Source organism: Lepidochelys kempii, chromosome 25 (genome assembly GCF_965140285.1).
Source record: "Lepidochelys kempii isolate rLepKem1 chromosome 25, rLepKem1.hap1, whole genome shotgun sequence".
Taxonomy (NCBI): Eukaryota; Metazoa; Chordata; order Testudines; family Cheloniidae; genus Lepidochelys; species Lepidochelys kempii.
This window is the reverse complement of record NC_136404.1, coordinates 16,495,469-16,512,235: the sequence shown is the minus strand read 5'-3', so window position 1 is coordinate 16,512,235 and position 16,767 is coordinate 16,495,469. Positions and strand designations below refer to the sequence as shown.

At 56.1% G+C, this 16,767-nt stretch overlaps 1 protein-coding gene across 5 annotated transcripts in view; it reads left to right on the top strand.

Moving 5' to 3' along the window:
- The window catches only part of ABHD8 (abhydrolase domain containing 8), a 31,688-nt gene extending 15,167 nt beyond the window's left edge, over positions 1-16,521 (top strand). For 4 of the 5 annotated variants that reach the window (XM_073323964.2, XM_073323962.2, XM_073323965.2 and 1 more), the window contains 4 exons: positions 6,799-7,540; positions 9,853-10,023; positions 10,579-10,795; positions 11,868-16,521. In XM_073323964.2, the coding sequence (XP_073180065.1) occupies positions 6,799-7,540; positions 9,853-10,023; positions 10,579-10,795; positions 11,868-12,020 (1,283 nt within the window). In that variant the 3' untranslated portion in view covers positions 12,021-16,521. Of the gene's footprint in view, positions 1-6,798; positions 7,541-9,852; positions 10,024-10,578; positions 10,840-11,867 lie in introns of all 5 variants that reach the window. The other variant, XM_073323967.1, reaches the window with a different exon arrangement.
- Positions 16,522-16,767: the final 246 nt, after the last annotated feature.

The following is a 16,767-nucleotide window of genomic DNA, read 5'->3' as shown; positions in this document are numbered from 1 at the left end:
GTGCACGTGTGTACGTATCAGACACAAGCTAAAATATGGTAAAACTATACCTGTGACTCCATCGTTTTATTATTTGGATTGTGGTGATGCCAGGGGCGGGCGGGTTGGGGGGGTGGTTCAGCCACCGTTTGGACTCTGTTGTGTTGAGCATGGTACCAGTAAATCTGTCCCTGGCCAATGAGGAGTTCCCACTTCAGGCTAATGGCAGGATGTCAGGAATGCAGGAGGAAGCTTTGGTGAGGTGTCTGTCAAGTCCTGTTGGTACATTTCACTGTCCAGATTGTTACATGGCATGTGTGGGGCTTCCACTTTCTGAGCCTTGAGTTCAGAGCTCGGAGAGACTTGAATTGTAGCTACTTATCCCAAAAGGAAGAAGGGAATTGACAGGAAACTCCCCTTGCATAAAGCCTCTGACTTTGCTAAGGGAACTGGTGCTCAGATGAGCTGCGTGAAATAAACGGGCTGCCCTTGTGGTGAGAAATCCCCGGGAGCGGCCAATTGTGCTGGGGGCCGACTGGGCAAAACCACGTACTGGGACTAGCTGCTGATATTGAGCTGGCATGTGGCACATCCAGTCTGTTCCGCTTAGATTCTCGTACCATGCCCAGCGTCTTGGTGTCAGAACTTCTGGACTGGCACTGTGAGGGGGAAAGTTATTTCTGATGGATGAAAGTTTTATTCTCCATCAAGTGCATTTGAATGTTCTTTGTCTGAGCCCCTGTGGTGTGGGGGATTGCTGATACAGTCTGGATGGCGTGTGGGGTGCTGGGGTGCTGGGGTGCTCTGTAATGCAATGCGAAGGCCATTACGGCCAGCGGAGCACAGGATCCAACATGTAAAAAAGTTTTGGATCCCTTCCCCCCAGCTTATAGTCACCCCCTGCTCCTCTCCTCCCTTCTAGGCAAAGGCCTCCCTGTGCCTTACAAAGATGAACCCGGGAGGCAGGGCTGGGTCATTTTCTTCAGCGTGGTAAAACAACTAGCCTTGGGAGACTGCAGATGGATCTAGAACCCAGGAGTCCTGCTTTGCCCTCCAGCACCTGTTCCTCACCCAAAGCTGAGAACAGAACCCAGGAGTCCTGACTTCAACCCCCTGGTCCAACCGCAAGACCACCTGTCCCCCAGGATTTATTTTGACTGCTCTAATTCCCTCTCCTGCCATCTGTGAACAAAGCTCTTGTCATCCTGCGGCGGGTGGGTTTGAAGTGTGTTGGTGGAGTGAAGTGGCCAGCTCCTGACAGCCTAGCTGGAGTTTATACACTTGATTCCCTGCTGGAAGCATGCGCTTCCCTCCCTCCATTCTGCAGGGATTTGCTGTCTGGCTGGCAGTAAGTGCAGGCATTAGCTCCGGTGGGGGCTGGCGGGGGGAGCTCTCCCAACAAGCCAGCCCCCTCTGCACAGTAATGGATCCAGCTGTACTCTCCTGCTCTAACAGTCCATCAGCATCAATAATTCACTGCGCCAGCCTGGGCCTGGTAAATAAGAAATGCTCTTCGACCTGCCCCGCGGGAGGGGGGATCTCCCCTTCCCCCCTGCAGGGACTGCGTCCTACAGGCTGCCTGACCCCGGACGAGTTTGGCTCCTGCGGGGAGCGGGTCAGGACCTGACACAGATATCCGGGTGTGGATCCTTTGGTAGCATCTGCTCTGTTTACCTGGGCCTTGGGGCCTCTCTCTGCGGGGATGGTGGGTCTCTGTGCTGTGCCACAGAGTCACTTCTGACCCAGGTTACGTTCCCAGGATCCCTTCTGTAACTGTTCTTGGCATTCAGATTACAGATGAACTTGGATAATAGACGAGCTCTTCATCTCGCCCCCTGGGCTTCCATCTCCTGTTCCCATCTGCATGAAACAGCCTCCGTCCGCACGCACCAAACACCCACCTGTAAGCCAGGGCATCCAACAGCTGCAGCTCAGGCTCTTCTCTACACTGTTGGGTTTTGCTTCTCCAAATCCAACAGTTTGACATAAATCCAAGAGCTAAACCCAGTCCTGTTCTCCACAGGGGCTGGCCTGGCTCACTCCCAGCTGGCTGATTGTTAGCCTTTTAGCCAAGGACCAGGTGACCTGAATCTTATCACCTGATTCTCAGACTATTCACCTGGGAGGCAGCTAATTAGTCACAGGCGGGGTGCAAGCCAAAGGGCCATTCCACTGTATGACACCATCCCCCTAGTCCTTCTTCCAACGGTGGTGATGATCCTTTGACCTACTGTTTTATCTGGAGGGCTAAGCATTAGAGTGGGAGTCAGGAACTCCCAGCTTCTGTTCCCTGCTTTGCCCCTTGGGCAAGTTCCTACCACCTCTCTGTGCCTCAGTTTCCCCATCAATAACAGGGATAATGACCCTGATCCACCTCCTAGGGTGGCAGGTTACAAGGCTTGAGAGCATGGCTAGTATGAGCTCACTGCACTGAGGGCGATTACACTAGTGCTATTGCATTGATTTCAGATGTCCAAGCATATGGGGTGAAATTGACCCCACAAGGCCTCTGTTCCTCTTCAGTCCAGGGTGACCTAGATGGGAGCCTAACTTTGCTGTCTCCCTGCCCTGGCGTGAATTTCTCCCCAGTGCACAATCTAGCATCCCAGTGCCGCAGCAGATAGGAGCTACGCTCCCGTGTATCCATCTTACTGGGGCCAAAGTTCCCCCACCTGCACCATAGCAACACACGCTGAGCTGAGTCCCTGACTTGAAGTCACCCCGACTCTCCTCAAGACAGGTGCAGGCAATGTCTCTGGCGGATCAGAGCAGGTTTGAACATAAGAAGGGCCATACTGGGTCAGACCAAAGGTCCATCTAGTCCAGTGTCCTGTCTTCCAACAGTAGCCAACGACAGGTGCCCCAGAGGGAATGAACAGAACAGGGAATCATCAAGTGATCCATCCCCTGTTGCTCATTCCCAGCTTCCGGCAAACAGAGGCTGGGGACACCATCCTTGTCCATCCTGGCTAATAGCCATTGATGGACCTATCCACCATGAATTTATCTAGTTCTTTTTTGAACCCTTTGCTGTGACCTTGGCCACTTTCCCTCCTTCCCTCCCTTCCTACCCCACATTTGTCTGTTGGGTTGAAAGCTTGTTGCACAAGTATTTTGCAGCTTTCCCTGTAACCCTGACTCTGTATTGCTTTGATTCCCCATTCCTCCTGCTCTTCACAGCCACTAGCTTGGCCCATGTGCCCGCTGTGGACGGGCGGGAGGAGGGACGCAGGCTGGCAGAAGAGTTCTCCACATGCAAAGATGCTGCAGGGCACACAGAAACCCCAGTAGTTTCTGATCCAGAAGCCTGATTTGAGACTTACTCTTGCAGCCATAGGAACCTCTGGTGAGGACGCACGTGGGCGTGAGTATTCTTCAGTAAAGAGCCAGCACCTTACAGCTGGCGGACGTGTTACTGCAGCCCTCAGACACATCACTCCAGCGTCCCGTACTTGCATAGAATGGGCTGTTTCTCCTGGACGTCGTAGCATTGCTGGGCCGCTGCGATCAAGGCGGCTCCGTGTCTAAGCGGGACAAGGGAGCGGCCCACCGTTGTCTTGGCAGGCCAGCTGCGGGGGGAAATAGGAGACCCTGCTCCAGAGACGCGTGCTGCCGGGAGCTGGATGGTAACACTGCTGCTTTCATCCCCCAGCGCATTGTCAACGGGCAGCAGCTGGGACTTTCGCCCGCACTTTGGCTCACAGCGGCTAGATTTTGACGCGGGTGGACGTTGAGTAAACTGGCAGCCCTGGAGCTAGAAGTCACCTGCTTCTGCACAGAGCTGGGACAGGGGTGGGCAAGCGTTCCCTATACTGATCCTGCTGATTTCTCAGCCCTGAGCTGGAAGAGCCACCCCTGGGGTGAGAGAGGAGCCCAGTCTCCAGGACTTATTTCACCCTTGGCCTCCCAACTGAGAACTGCCAGCCAGCAGGGCGGGGGCTTGTAGTGCCGATTACACCGAGACCCACCAACTCATTTCACATAGGGGCCACCCAACGGTTAGATCTGTCAGCCCCTGCCCACCTGGACTGCTTTTGAATCAGTGTGCTGCAGGGGCAAGTTGCCACATCCCATCCCCTGTTGTTATTTAATAGGTCATGCCCAGAGGCCTTGGTCAGGATCAGGGCTCCTCTACGCAGGCAGCGTGCCTCCAGAACACCCCCTCCTGGCCAGGGGGGCTCTATGGTGCCTGTCTCAGGTTTCTCCTCACAAGGGTTTTCCATCGCTCCTGGGGATTCATGCAGCTCAGCCCTCCTGCAGGGTCACTCTCATGGTCTAGTCCCCTTTTTGGGGTAACAAAAGTCCAGCAAGAGTCCACCCAAACAAGAGTCCTTCCACCCCACTTGAGTTCTTCGTCAATCCACTCCCAGCCCCACCTGGCTGCAGCCTCTTCCCTGCAGAAGCCTCTCTGCGGAGCAGTGACTCGGGCCTCCCACCTGGAGTCTTGAGGTTGCAGGGGCCCTCCAACCAGCTCTCGGCTGGGCTTTCCTCCTTTTCAGTCCCGCTGCCCAGGTAGGTGTAGCAGGCTGGGGCTAATTGAACAGGGCTGGCAGACCTGAGGCCTCCTGGCCCTCAAAGAGGCAGGTTACCCTGTTACACACCAGCAATGCTCAGTGTTGCCCAAATGGCCCCTGCTCCAGGGAGTTCACAGGCTAAGACAGGCCCCATCCAGGCTCTCACTGGTTTGAGATGGTGAAGGCAGATGTCATAGCTTGGTCTGGGTCCTCTTACTGGGGGTGGCCCGGACCATGGTGGTCTCTCACTAATCTGTGTCCTTAGCTGGGCCTTCTACGGTCTGGTCCTTGAGAGGTTGGAAGGCCAATAAGAATGCCTCCCGCCCCCTGAGGAAGAGGAGCCGTAATTACACCCCCCACAAACTCCCCTTCCGCACGATTGTCAGACTTGGTTTATGGAATGACTGTAATTAAACCCTCCAACTCCATTCCCTGTAATTTCAAGCTCCCAATATTTGTACTGGTGGTTTTGACTGGAGATGCATTATTCAGACCATTCAAATCTATATATGTTGGTGGTTGTAGCTGCCTTTCTTTAGCGGCTAACTCGGGGCCAGAAGTAAAATGTAGATTTTTTTAAAAATGTGCTCTTCTTTGGGAGTTTTTGTTGGCAAGCGTCGAAGAATCTGATTTAAACGATTCCCTGAGTTTGAGCTGATTCAGAACTGAGAGGGGATAGCAAAGGTGTACGTGTGGCGGGGGCGTGTGTGTGTGTCTGTGGAGGGATGGGAGGGTGATTCGTCGGAAGCAGCAATGGAACTGTGTGTCACAAAAAACATTTACATTCCCCTTGCTGTCTGGCTCCGCGAGTAGGTTCCTTTCCCAGCCTGCATCCCAAACTCGCCCCTTCCTGGGATTTGGCTTTAGCAGTAACCTAAATTCCAGCTCAAGCCTTCCCTTCAGGCTTGGCTACACCTGTTGTTCCTCGCTCAGGCCTGCTCAGCCCACACTCTAGATTCTCCCTCTCTTTCTTTCTGCCCAGAACCCACGTAACCCTTTCTCAGCAGAATCGGCCCCTCCTCACAGGGTGGGGATGTTTCAGGTTAGAACTGCCAGCTGGTCACAGACTGGGTCTGTGGTCTCAGGTAAGTCTCTTCTCTCGATGCCAATGACGGTAATAATCTTCCTCTCCTCCCATGTTTGTTGTAAATTCTGATTAACGAGTGTGTCTGTAAAGTGCTTTGAGGTGTGTGGGCGCTAGGCAAGGGCAAAGGAATAGTATTGGCGGGTGTGTGTGGTGACCTAGATACATGCCCTCTAATGTTATCTCTTCTGGGGCCTGTCTCTGCCACTGTGGGTGGCTGTGAGATGCCAGGGATTGTTGCTATCTAGACGCTGGTTTATTGCTACTTGAGTTTATCTCCAGCCAGGCTGGCTGTGCGTCACACCCGACTTGCTTAATCACAGTTGCCATCCATGGAAGGGACTTATCCATGGCACTCAGCAAGTCAGGAATAGAACCCAGGAGTCCTGACGAAAGGGGACTAGATAAATCAGAGTGTATTTCTCAATCGCCTGCAAAGCATGTATCTGGTGACGTGGGTAGCAGGAAGGCTGCAGCAGTGAAGGGGGGACTGTTACTGTGTTTTGTGAGTCAGGACAGTGGGGTTGTTTTTGGCACTGTTCATGGGACTTGAACCTCCTCTGACTTTCACTGAGGTGACTTTGCTGGCGCTCTGGTAGCGCGAGGAGAGACTCGGGCTGCGTCTCGTCGCCAGTGCCCCATCTGGGCATTTGGAGTGTCTCTGCCAGGGCGCATCTGTGCTAATGCTCCGCACTTAACATCTCCAAAGCAGGAGAAATGTGCATTGCTAAGAGCCAATGGGTCCCACTCTGATTTCATTTACCCTGGGGCGACTCCACTGGCTCGACTTACTGCTGATTCACACCAGTGTAAGTAAGAACAGAATCAGGCCCCCCGGGGCCACATTGGGGATTTCTTTCTTCTGATTTTGGGGGAGGGTGACAAAGAGCTCTGGCTGTAGTGGCCTGATTCCCCGCTGCTTGCACTTGGTGGGTGTGAAGTGCTACAGAGCCGAACGGCAGCATGTTCCACTCTCTCTGCACAGCAACGACACACGGTGCAGGGTAGAGAAGAACCAGGCTCAGTCGTGTCCTGCTCACACTGGGCTGCTTGGCTCTCCCTGCCCTGAGACAGGCCAGATCCTCAGCTGCTGTCAATGGAGCAATGCCGATTCATATCCCGCTGCAGATCTGGCCTGGGACAGGAGCGCGGGTGGGTTCAGTGGGAGTCGGTCTCCTCGCTAACAGCTCTCCTCCTTGCTTGCCTTTCACCCCTTTCCAGGAAGCATCATGCTGACCAGTATCGCCGATGGGATCATGTGTTGCTTGATGGGCAAGACAACCAATGCGGTGGGGCCTGTGGACAGCTTTGAGTCCAGCGATGGCTACAGCTTCCTGGAGGTGAAGCCCGGGAGGGTCCTGCGGGTGAAACACTCCCTGCCCACCCGCCAGCCCAAGGAGGGACCCGAGGGGCCCGAGCGGGGCGTGGTGCACTGTAAGCGCAAGATCACCCTCTACCGCAATGGGCAGCTGGTGATTGAGAACCTGGGCGATGCCATCCGCTCCGAGCTCCTGCACTGCCAGAATGGCCCCATGGAGCCCCAGAGCACCATGGAACTGGAACTCTCGGACATTGCTGGCAATGCCTCCACCCAGGGCACCGCCAACCCGGGCTCCAGCGCCCAGCAGGCTCTGGCGCCCGGCAAGCGCCGGAAGCGCAAGCCCAAGAAGGTTGTCAACATCGACTGCAAGAAGCAGATCAGCAGCTGCAAGGGGACGCAGAGTGACGTGGTGCTGTTCTTCATCCACGGCGTGGGCGGCTCCCTGGACATCTGGAAGGAGCAGCTGGACTTCTTCAGCAAGCTGGGCTACGAGGTGGTGGCCCCAGACCTGGCCGGACATGGCTCTAGCTCCGCCCCGCAGATTGCGGCCGCCTACACCTTCTACGCCCTGGCTGAGGACATGAGGGCCGTCTTCAAACGCTATGCAAAGAAGAGGAACATCCTGATAGGCCACTCGTACGGGTAAGGCACCGGCGGGTGGTGGAGAGGCTTGCACAGTGGGTAACTCCCCACCCCAGCATAGTCTTCTCTAGTGAATGGATCTCTCAACACACCGTGCGGGTCAGGACTCCCCGCTGAAAGAAAGATGATAGGACTAGAGGTCTTTCAATTACAGATCGGTACATCCGGTCTCATGTCCCACCCACTCATCAAGCTGGATCACACCACTGGGCCATCCTCCTGGACTGGCCCTTTGGAAGGTGAGGGAAGCCCCCCATGCAGCTGGCCCATTGTCCCGTCAAGGAAACTAGTGGCCCAAGTTGCAGCTGCAAGGCTTGTGCAAGGCCAGAGGAAGCAGTAATGCAAATAGACCTCTCTCGCTCTGGCTCTGCTTGGTAGGGTAGCTGTGTGGCTTGTCCCTTTAATGGTAGCTTCTCCCCAGTGGGCTCCTTGCTGTCAGGGGTGGCTGGGAGTGGTCAGCCTCCTTCCTGATCCCTTGATTATTAGTTTTTATTTGGTTCTTAAATCTGGGAGGAGACTCTGCAAACCCGGCAGCGGCTGCAGCAAAGCCCAGTGCATCTCCTGCTGCCTCTTGTCGACTGGTGCATGATCCCTACCCCCAGGCAGATTCAGTCTTCAGCCCCAGATCACAGGCCCTAAACATGCACTCTGGGGGGCTGTGCTGTGCTGGCTGGCCCTAGTGTCAGCTCCACTCCCCCTGGTCACTGCTGCCCGGGGAGCAGAGGTAGCCTGCGCAGTTCCCAGTGGCCATGCAACGAGCTCTGAGCCACGCTGAGGAAGTCTGGGAACAGCTACTGGGCAGGCCCCCCACAGCATGTGCTTCACCCCCAGGCACTGCGGGTGAAAGGGGAGATCACTTTCCATGGCGCTTCCCATCCTTGGCCTCTCTGCCGAGACCTCTGATGAGAGGGCTGGCTAGAGGCCGGTGGGGCAGAAGTCCTGTGCTGAGACTAGTCACCTCATCGCACAAAGGGCTCGGGCCAGACCTGATCTGGATTTGAACTGGGAAACCGCATCTGAATGTCTCCGTAGCTCGGTCCCACCCCCTTGGCTGTCCAGCTTCGATCATGCCCCAGGGGCTCCCGGCCACTCATTTGCAGTCCTAGTGCTCCTAGCAGTGAGGTAGAGCCAGACAGCTCATCCCAGCTCTTGCTTTCCCGGTAGGGACCAATATGCTTCATCCTTCAGGGTCTAAACTGAGAGCTGGAGACCTCATTTCACTTATGATCAGCACCATCTCCCCTCTGCTCTCTAATGCTGGAAGCCAGGCTGCACAAAGACCTCCATCTGTGGCCTCCGGGGAGGCTGATGAAGGGGGAGTGACTGCTCCCAAGCAGTGCTGATGACCTGTCCTGCAAGGGGGAGGGGGCCTTATAAATAGCAGTAAGTCCAAGAAAGTCAATTAGGCAGCAGTTAAGCCGTGCAAAGAGCAGTGCGCGGAGAAGGAATTCGTAAAGGAGCAGGCCCTCGCTGCAGCCTCCCGAGGTATTTAATGGTGTGGCCAGGAATGGAGGAGACAGATACTGGCTCAGAGCCGCTGAGTGAAAGGGGATTAGGTTTGAAAGACAGCTGTGGAACGTGAAGGGATCTTGGCTGTCAACTAGATCAGAGATGAAACATTCCCCCCACCCTCCCGCCACCCAGGTCCTTGTGCGATGGACACTCTCATCCATGCTGTCTAATGATTGATTTGCAGCGCAGTGAGAATCAGACACTCGTTAGAGGCTATCCCTGTCCCAGCTCTGGAGCGTCTGTGTAATTCAGACCCCAGTAATTATGGAGCAAAGATGCCCTAGCAGCTGGTTGAGTTCAGGTGTGTACATAAAGCAGGACTGAACCGATCAGCTCCCTCCTGCTCTGGGGCTCAAAATGTGTCTCAGGCAAAGTAAATGGTACAGGCTGGGTTTCACGTGGAGCAACGATATTGGGGTTCCTCAGCTCTTGGTCAACCCACATGTTTCAAGTAGGACTGGATTAGCAGGGGAGGATTAAGGGTGGTCAGCAGAGCCGTGTGTGTGGGGAGCCCAGGGACGGGATAGCAGAGAGGGGGCGCAGGTCAGGAGTGACTGGCGTTGGCAGAGCGGTGTGTGTAGGGAGCCCATGGCTGGGACAGCTTCCGAGGAAGGCGTATCTCCTCTCTAACACAGCACTATCCCATGTGGGGGGGAAGGGGGAGAAGCCCCCCCCGGCCGCCAGCCTCAATCCTTTTTGTACTCGGACATACGAGTATCAACAGCCTTTGTAACTTCCACACCAGCTGGTGTGACTGCGGGTGCCCCCCGTCAGATAAATGCCCCGTCTCCTCCTTGCAGGGTTTCCTTCTGCACCTTCCTAGCCCATGAGTACCCGGACCTGGTCCACAAGGTGATCATGATCAACGGGGGCGGCCCCACCGCGCTGGAGCCCAGCCTGTGCTCCATCTTCAACATGCCAACCTGCGTCCTTCACTGCCTGTCCCCCTGCCTAGCCTGGAGCTTCCTCAAGTGAGTCGCCAACTCTTCTGACAGCTGTGGCTGGAGAAAATTAACACTGGGGAGGGAGAGGTTTGCAGAAGGGTATGAAAAGCTTCCCCCTCCTCCGCTCGGTACGACGGGCTGTACCAGCAAGGGCAGAGGCAGCGCTGGGGATGTGCCAGGACAAGTGGCAGCCACATCTGGCAGCAGCTCCCCACACCTGCTTCTCACCCCCTCTTGCACAGCTTCACCTATTGTCCCGCTAAGCATGGCATCTGAAGGGGCTAGTATGCACCCACGTCAGGGGCCTGCCCGGCCTCTTGCAGCCCCAAGAGGGGCCCGGCTCTAGCTGAGCAGAGACGCGCAGGGGGAGATCATCTGGGCTCTGCCATTGCCCAGAGACAGTCAGTCCGTCCGCCCAGCAGGCAAACGGCAGCTCTCCCTCCCCAGCCCATCTCCTGGGCTCACTCCCTGTGCCAGGCATCTTCCGCGCCAGCTCTCTGTGCTACTGCAGACCCAGCTGGGCTCCCCCTGACCCGGGCCATGCTGCTAACTCTCCCCCACTCTCTGTCATGTGCCCGGTAGGGCTGGCTTCGCTCGCCAGGGTGCCAAAGAGAAGCAGCTGCTCAAGGAAGGCAACGCCTTCAACGTATCCTCCTTCGTCCTGCGGGCCATGATGAGTGGGCAGTACTGGCCGGAGGGTGACGAGGTCTATCACGCCGAGCTCACCGTGCCGGTGCTGCTGGTCCATGGCATGCATGACAAGTTTGTGCCAGTGGAGGAGGATCAGCGGATGGCCGAGGTACGGTACCGGCAGCCAGACCTGCGTGGGCTGAGGAGCACAGCGTGAGTTAGAAGCAATGGGATTTGCTAAGTGGCATCAGATCGTTGGTCTGTGTAGTCAGCATCCCCCTTCTTGCTGTGCTGGACCAGACCGGTGGGGTCATATTGCCTGGTTTTCTCTGCCTCTCCCCAGCTGCCCCCAGTGAGACCCCTGCCCTGGGATCTCCCCTCCCTGCTGTACTGACTCAGGCCAGGACCCATTAAAACCCTTCAGCCTTGAGTGGCTGGAAGGAACACATCCTTCAGGTGCAATGTGCCCTCTCATTGGACAGAGCCCAATCTAGCTGTTGCAGCCATTGGATGAAATGTGGTTCTGATTTGCATATGCAGATATATCACCCTTCCCTTGAACTCCCCCGGCTGCCATGGTGGAGAGGCAGAGTAGGGGTCCAGCTGGATGCAGTCCTGGGGGCAGAGCCACCCTGTGTGGACAGCTGTGTGCAACATGCTGGTCAACTTGGGCAGGGACCCCCACCCACTGCCTGCCCCCCCTTCCCTGCCCCTGATCAGAGAGGCACGCTGGGCTCAGGGCACATCTCCTCTCTGGCTCCTGTGCTGCCAGCCAGCGGCCCTGGAGGTCACCCTGCTCCCCCAGGCTAGCTGGAGCGTGAGCGATGGCTGATGCCTGCCAGTGCATGAACAGACAGGCAGAGCCCTTCAGCTGCCCTTGCCTGGCGTTATCTCCTCTTCCTCTGGGGACGAGCAGCGTGGAACGTGTTGCTGGCATGGGCAGGGTGGCTCTCGCAGCAGCTTGCGTCCCAATGAGATAAGCCCAGAGCTGGGTGCCAGGACTGGAGCTGGGGGGAAATCAGTCCATGCCCATTGAGCCTGACCTCAGCCCCAGGGGCTCTGCCATTGAGTCTGACAGCTCCAGACTTCCTCCTTGCACCATCAGTTCAGCACTAGTATATGCCCTCCCCACCCCCGCTAGTGCCCACCTGTATGGGAGGGGGAACTGCTGGCTGGGATCCTGACTCTTCCAGTTTCCATAAGCCCTGATGGCCATCCTGTGCCATGTCCTCTATTCCCAGATCCTGCTGATGGCGTTCCTGAAGGTGATTGATGAGGGCAGTCACATGGTGATGATGGAGTGTCCGGAGACGGTGAACACCCTGCTCCACGAGTTCCTCCTGTGGGAGCCCGAGATGCCCGCCGGGGAAGGGCGAGAAGTGGAGAAGAAATAAGCCAGTCAGCGAGTGGTGACCCGGCTCCGGTGCTACTTCGACGGGAGGGACTTTTCGACATGGAGAGAGACGGGGTCTGAGTGCAGGAGCGGAGGGGGGTGTGGTGGAAAGGCTCCTCCCTGGCCACGCCTGGAGCTGCTTTCTTCCCTGGATACAGCTGGATTGGAAGCTGGGCTGGCTGGCGGTTAAGCACAATGGCTTCAAGGGGAGCCTCTTTGCAGGGCCTGGTGCGTGCAGGCTGGCGGCAGGAGTAGGGCAAACTGGCCGAGGGCGCGCTCCCTGGGAGGGTACGCAAGCACGCAAGCTGCATCTTCATCCTGTTTCCTTGTAGTATAATTTCTCTCATGCAGTGGCCCCATTTAGGGCAGGGGGTGGAGAAGGGAGACTGTGGGGAGGGGCTCAGACTGGTACAGCATGTAGGGCCTCTCCGCTCCCCATAGCATCCCACCCACCATTAACCAAAGGGGCGCTTTAAGGGAGAAGCCACAAGATGAGGATGGACAAAGCCATAAGGGGCAGGCTCTTCCCACGAACTCTTAGCAGCTAGATCCCCCGCTTCGCTTCGGCTGAACGTGAGCCAGCCCTGGATAGCTGAAGCGCCTTGCCGGAGGGCCAGTGGTGGGCTTGACCCTGCCCGACACAGGGTACCTGCCCCGAGGAGCTCACAACCTAAAGGATGTGTGGCTTTTGCCCCAGGGAGAAGAGGCAGAGAAGTGAGGACTGGTCACCATGCATGTCTGGCTGGCAGCTGAGCAAGGCGGGATAGTGACTGGTGGTGCCAGACTCCGAAGAGCAGCCCTTGAGCCTGGCTCTGGGACACAGGGACGGCTCCTGCTGAACGCTAGCTGCCCTGCCTTGGGACTGGGCCCATAGATCAGCTTGACACCAGCTGTCCGAGAGGAGGGGGCGGATGAGCAAAGGCCGAGCTGTCCAGCAGCAGGGTCTACTGTTCTCAGCACACCCCAAGCATGCCTTCCACCTCCTAACCCACCAGTGCTTTAGGTACCTTTTCCCTGGCTTCATCCACATGGCGACCCTCCGTTTCCCCACACAACCTTCAATGAACCGATAGGGCCAGGGGAGGGTCTTGGGGAACTGATTTTGACGCCGTCCCATGATCAGTCAGACCATAGCTCAATGACATTGCAGCCGGATTCACTACAACCCCAAACTGCTCCCTTCACTGGGGCCAGGTCCTGCCTCAGGGCATTTTCCTCGCCAGCTTCCCGCTGAGCATCTCCCGAGTGTAGTTTGGTAGCCCGGACGGAAGCTGAGTGTGTCCGCATGTGAAGCGGAGAGGGAGCCGTGGCACATCATTATCTAGCCATTAACACACCGTGCATCCATCCATCCCCGTTAGCGTCACCTTTCGCACCCAAACTTGGTGGGCATCGAGTAATCTAGCCCTGGGTTAGTGGGGGGAGGGGAATGCTGCAAAGAATGAGGGAATAACTACAAAAGAAAACCAGTCACGTTACCTATAGATGCCACTACTGTGGAAAAACCACCCTCTGACGCTGTCCATGCGGCTTTTCCTCTGGACCCTGGCAAAACCAGCAGCAGGGCAGGTACCGGCTGAAAGGGGCAGGGAGGGGCTGAGTCCGTTGCAGAACGGGCTGCGAAGAGTTGAAAGTTGAGCTCTGGGGCTCCCCCTCCACTTTGACAGCAGTGACCATTTGATCCAGTCCACAGCAGGGTGGACAGGAGTTGGGGCCAGTTTAACCGTGTCCAGTTGCAGGCCAGACTGACCCAGAGGCAGAGGAAAAAGTCTCCTCCCACCCCTCATTTTCAGTTACTAGGAGTGAGGGGATGGGTGGGGGCTGCTGTGTGACCGAGGCCTGGCTGGGACAGCTGTGCTGCAGCTCTCCCCCATGCAGCCAGGCCTGTCGGCTCCCTCCTGCTCCACGCTGGATTATTGCCAGCTGACGGCCCATAAAAGGAACAGCGCTTCGTGGCCATAGGGCTGCACACCCAACCCTGTGCGGCATCGCCCAGGCTGCCAGAGCCCACGCCGGGTGCAGGGATCTCTCCCTTCCCTGCTCCGTCATCGAAACCAAAGAGATACAAACGAGCCTCTTTGTCCTGTACAGCCTCCGCAGAGCAGCTCCCGCACTCTGCAGAGAACTGAACTGGGGCGGGGTGGGGCAGATCTGGACACTTCACCCCAAGAACAGGCGGAGCCAATCCTCTACTGGAGCTGGACCAAGTTGCTGGAAGGATCTTTGGGGGCCTGCTGAGTGCAGCTGACCCGCTGCTCTTCTGCACAGCCAGGGCTGAGGGGCTTCCAACGTGCCAGGCCATGGGAGGGGCTTCTGCACCCACCTCTGCGTGACAGCACCACTTCTCCAAGGCCAAACCTGCTACAGGCACGCTCAGCCCTGCCACGGACTGCAGCGGCTGTGGGCCAAGCCAAAAGCCACTGCTGAACTTGGCTCGTCCCCGGGAGCACAGCCCTAGGGTCTCTGACACGACAACAGTAACCGCCATAAGCCTAGGGATGGCCGTTCCAGAACAGAACCCATCTCCCGAGCCAGCAGGTTCTAGCGGGGAGGAAGCCTGAGTATGGCAACCCACCATATGCGACAGCAACCTGACTCCCTGCTCCGCAGGAACCAGCAGGTATGGATCACTGACTGAAGGGTGTCCCTCCCGGGTGCTCCTGACCCATGCGGCTGTGGTGGACTTGGCTCCTGGCCCTTGCTGTCTGTACCTGTTTGTCTCATAATGAGAATTTTAACGACTTACAAGGAGGTTCAAAACATGTTTCCAGTTAGTCGACTTTGCCTCCAGTGAACTGTGTGACCAAGTAGCTGCTATTAACCAATCGAAGCAGGAATCTCTAGACTAACGCCATCTCTAGACTGACGCCTTGTCATCAGTTACATGGCTGGATGACCCCCGTGTTGTGTCCTTAATTCTTAGTGGAAGCTGCCTAGCACTTCAGCCTTCTGATGTTTTATTTCAGAGCAGCTGCAGAAATGGGCACAGACCTGTTGTAACCTTCCATTTGTTAGGGACCATCCAGTTAACAATCCAAGGGGACCCTCCCTTTGCAAACTGAATCCTCGGGGGTCATTGCTGTGGGGCTCGGAAGCACTTTGCGTTTGAACGAGATGTAGAACTAGTCAGGAAAGATCCCCCCAGCTCGCTGGGAAAGGGCAAGGGGAATGTTAACCGCATTGTTCTGGCCCAGTCCCACTCTGGGTAATTACATTGTGCCTGCTTAAATTAACCCTGCCATTGCCAAGTGAAATGGTTGTGCAGCCTTTTGCTGCACGCTATTAAACAGCTGCTGAATTTCAGCGGGCAGTGGAATTATCCCGCTGTGGTTTGGACAGCCCTGGCTCACTGGAAACTACAGACAACAGATTCTCTTTGCAGGGGATTTGCATGGGCATCTCAGAGAGAAGCAGCAACTCAGCCAGCTCTGGCCCCGAGCAGCAGGAAAACGACACAGCAGCTTCCAAGGAGGAAGAGCTGCACTGATTAGGGACTAAATGGCAGACAGGCTCCTGCCTCTAGTTCATTGTTATGATGGGGTCCGGAAATGCTAACACTGCTCTGAGAAAGCCGAGGGGTCTGTCAGACACGCCACGGAATGAGGAATGTGTAGTAACTTCATTGCCAGAGAATGGATTGGCACTGGACCCTGCGCTGAGTGCAGACAGGGGCTGGCTGCATGGTCAGCCAGCCACCAGAGAACACTGTCACTGTAGCGTAAAGAAATGTCTGCTTATTGCAGTAGACAGACTGTTCTCCCTCCCCACCCCCCAAAATAGTGGCAGTAGTGGGCAGCTATTGCCCATGACAAAGGAAGAGGTACTGGACCCAACTCCTCACCCCACACAGTCCCTTACACCAGTGGGTGTAAAATGCTACCGACTCCAAACAGCACCATCCTAGCACTAAGGGTTAATGGCTGCCCAAGGTGTGGGGTGAAGAGGTGCAGCCCTGGGTGCAGCCCTGTCCCACCCTTCTCCTCACCCTTAGAGCAGGGTGTGTTCAACTGATGGGTGGGAGGGTAGGAGCTATTCTCCAATGAGGAGGGAGAAGAGGCCAATGCTTTGGCTAGGTTCTCTCCCACTAAGTGGCAAGGGTGAGGTTCTTAGAGAACTGTCTGTAACCACCAGCCCCAGGCAGGCTGTGGCCCCACAGACAGAAGCCTGCTGCTGGCACTGGACTGCCATGCTGTCTGATTTGACCATTAACAGTCCCTCCCTACAGCTGGGCCCCAAGAGCTGCTTCCCCCATCCTCCTGATTTGTACTTGGAAACACAGGGTTGACCTTGTCGCTGTGTTGAGGTGACTGTTACTGTGCCCTGTTGTGGTACACGTTCTTTTAAGTGTTTGTTGCCATGAATTCTGGAGTCTGTGCCACTTGTACCTGACCCTGCTTGTGTGGAAGCAAAAGGAAAGTTGTGTGCTGTGATCCACCATTTAAAAATGAAACCCTAACCTGTGAGTGTGCCATTTCATACAGTAAATATCTACGATATTCTCAGCACATGTGACTTTATTGATAGTGACAGGCTCCTGGGGCAGGGTCTGGTCTGGGCTCAAACATAGGCCCTAGTTCCATCACTACTGCTCTGAGCCGTTAGCCTCTCTGCTGGTCACAAGGAGAGTCTCACTGAATTTTAAAGCATGAGCAAGGGAGCAGGGTGTCTCACAGGCCGGGCAGGAGTCTTATGGCTCTCCAAGGAACCTGTTAGAGCTGGTACTGAGAACAGCCCTGATCAGTTCAAAG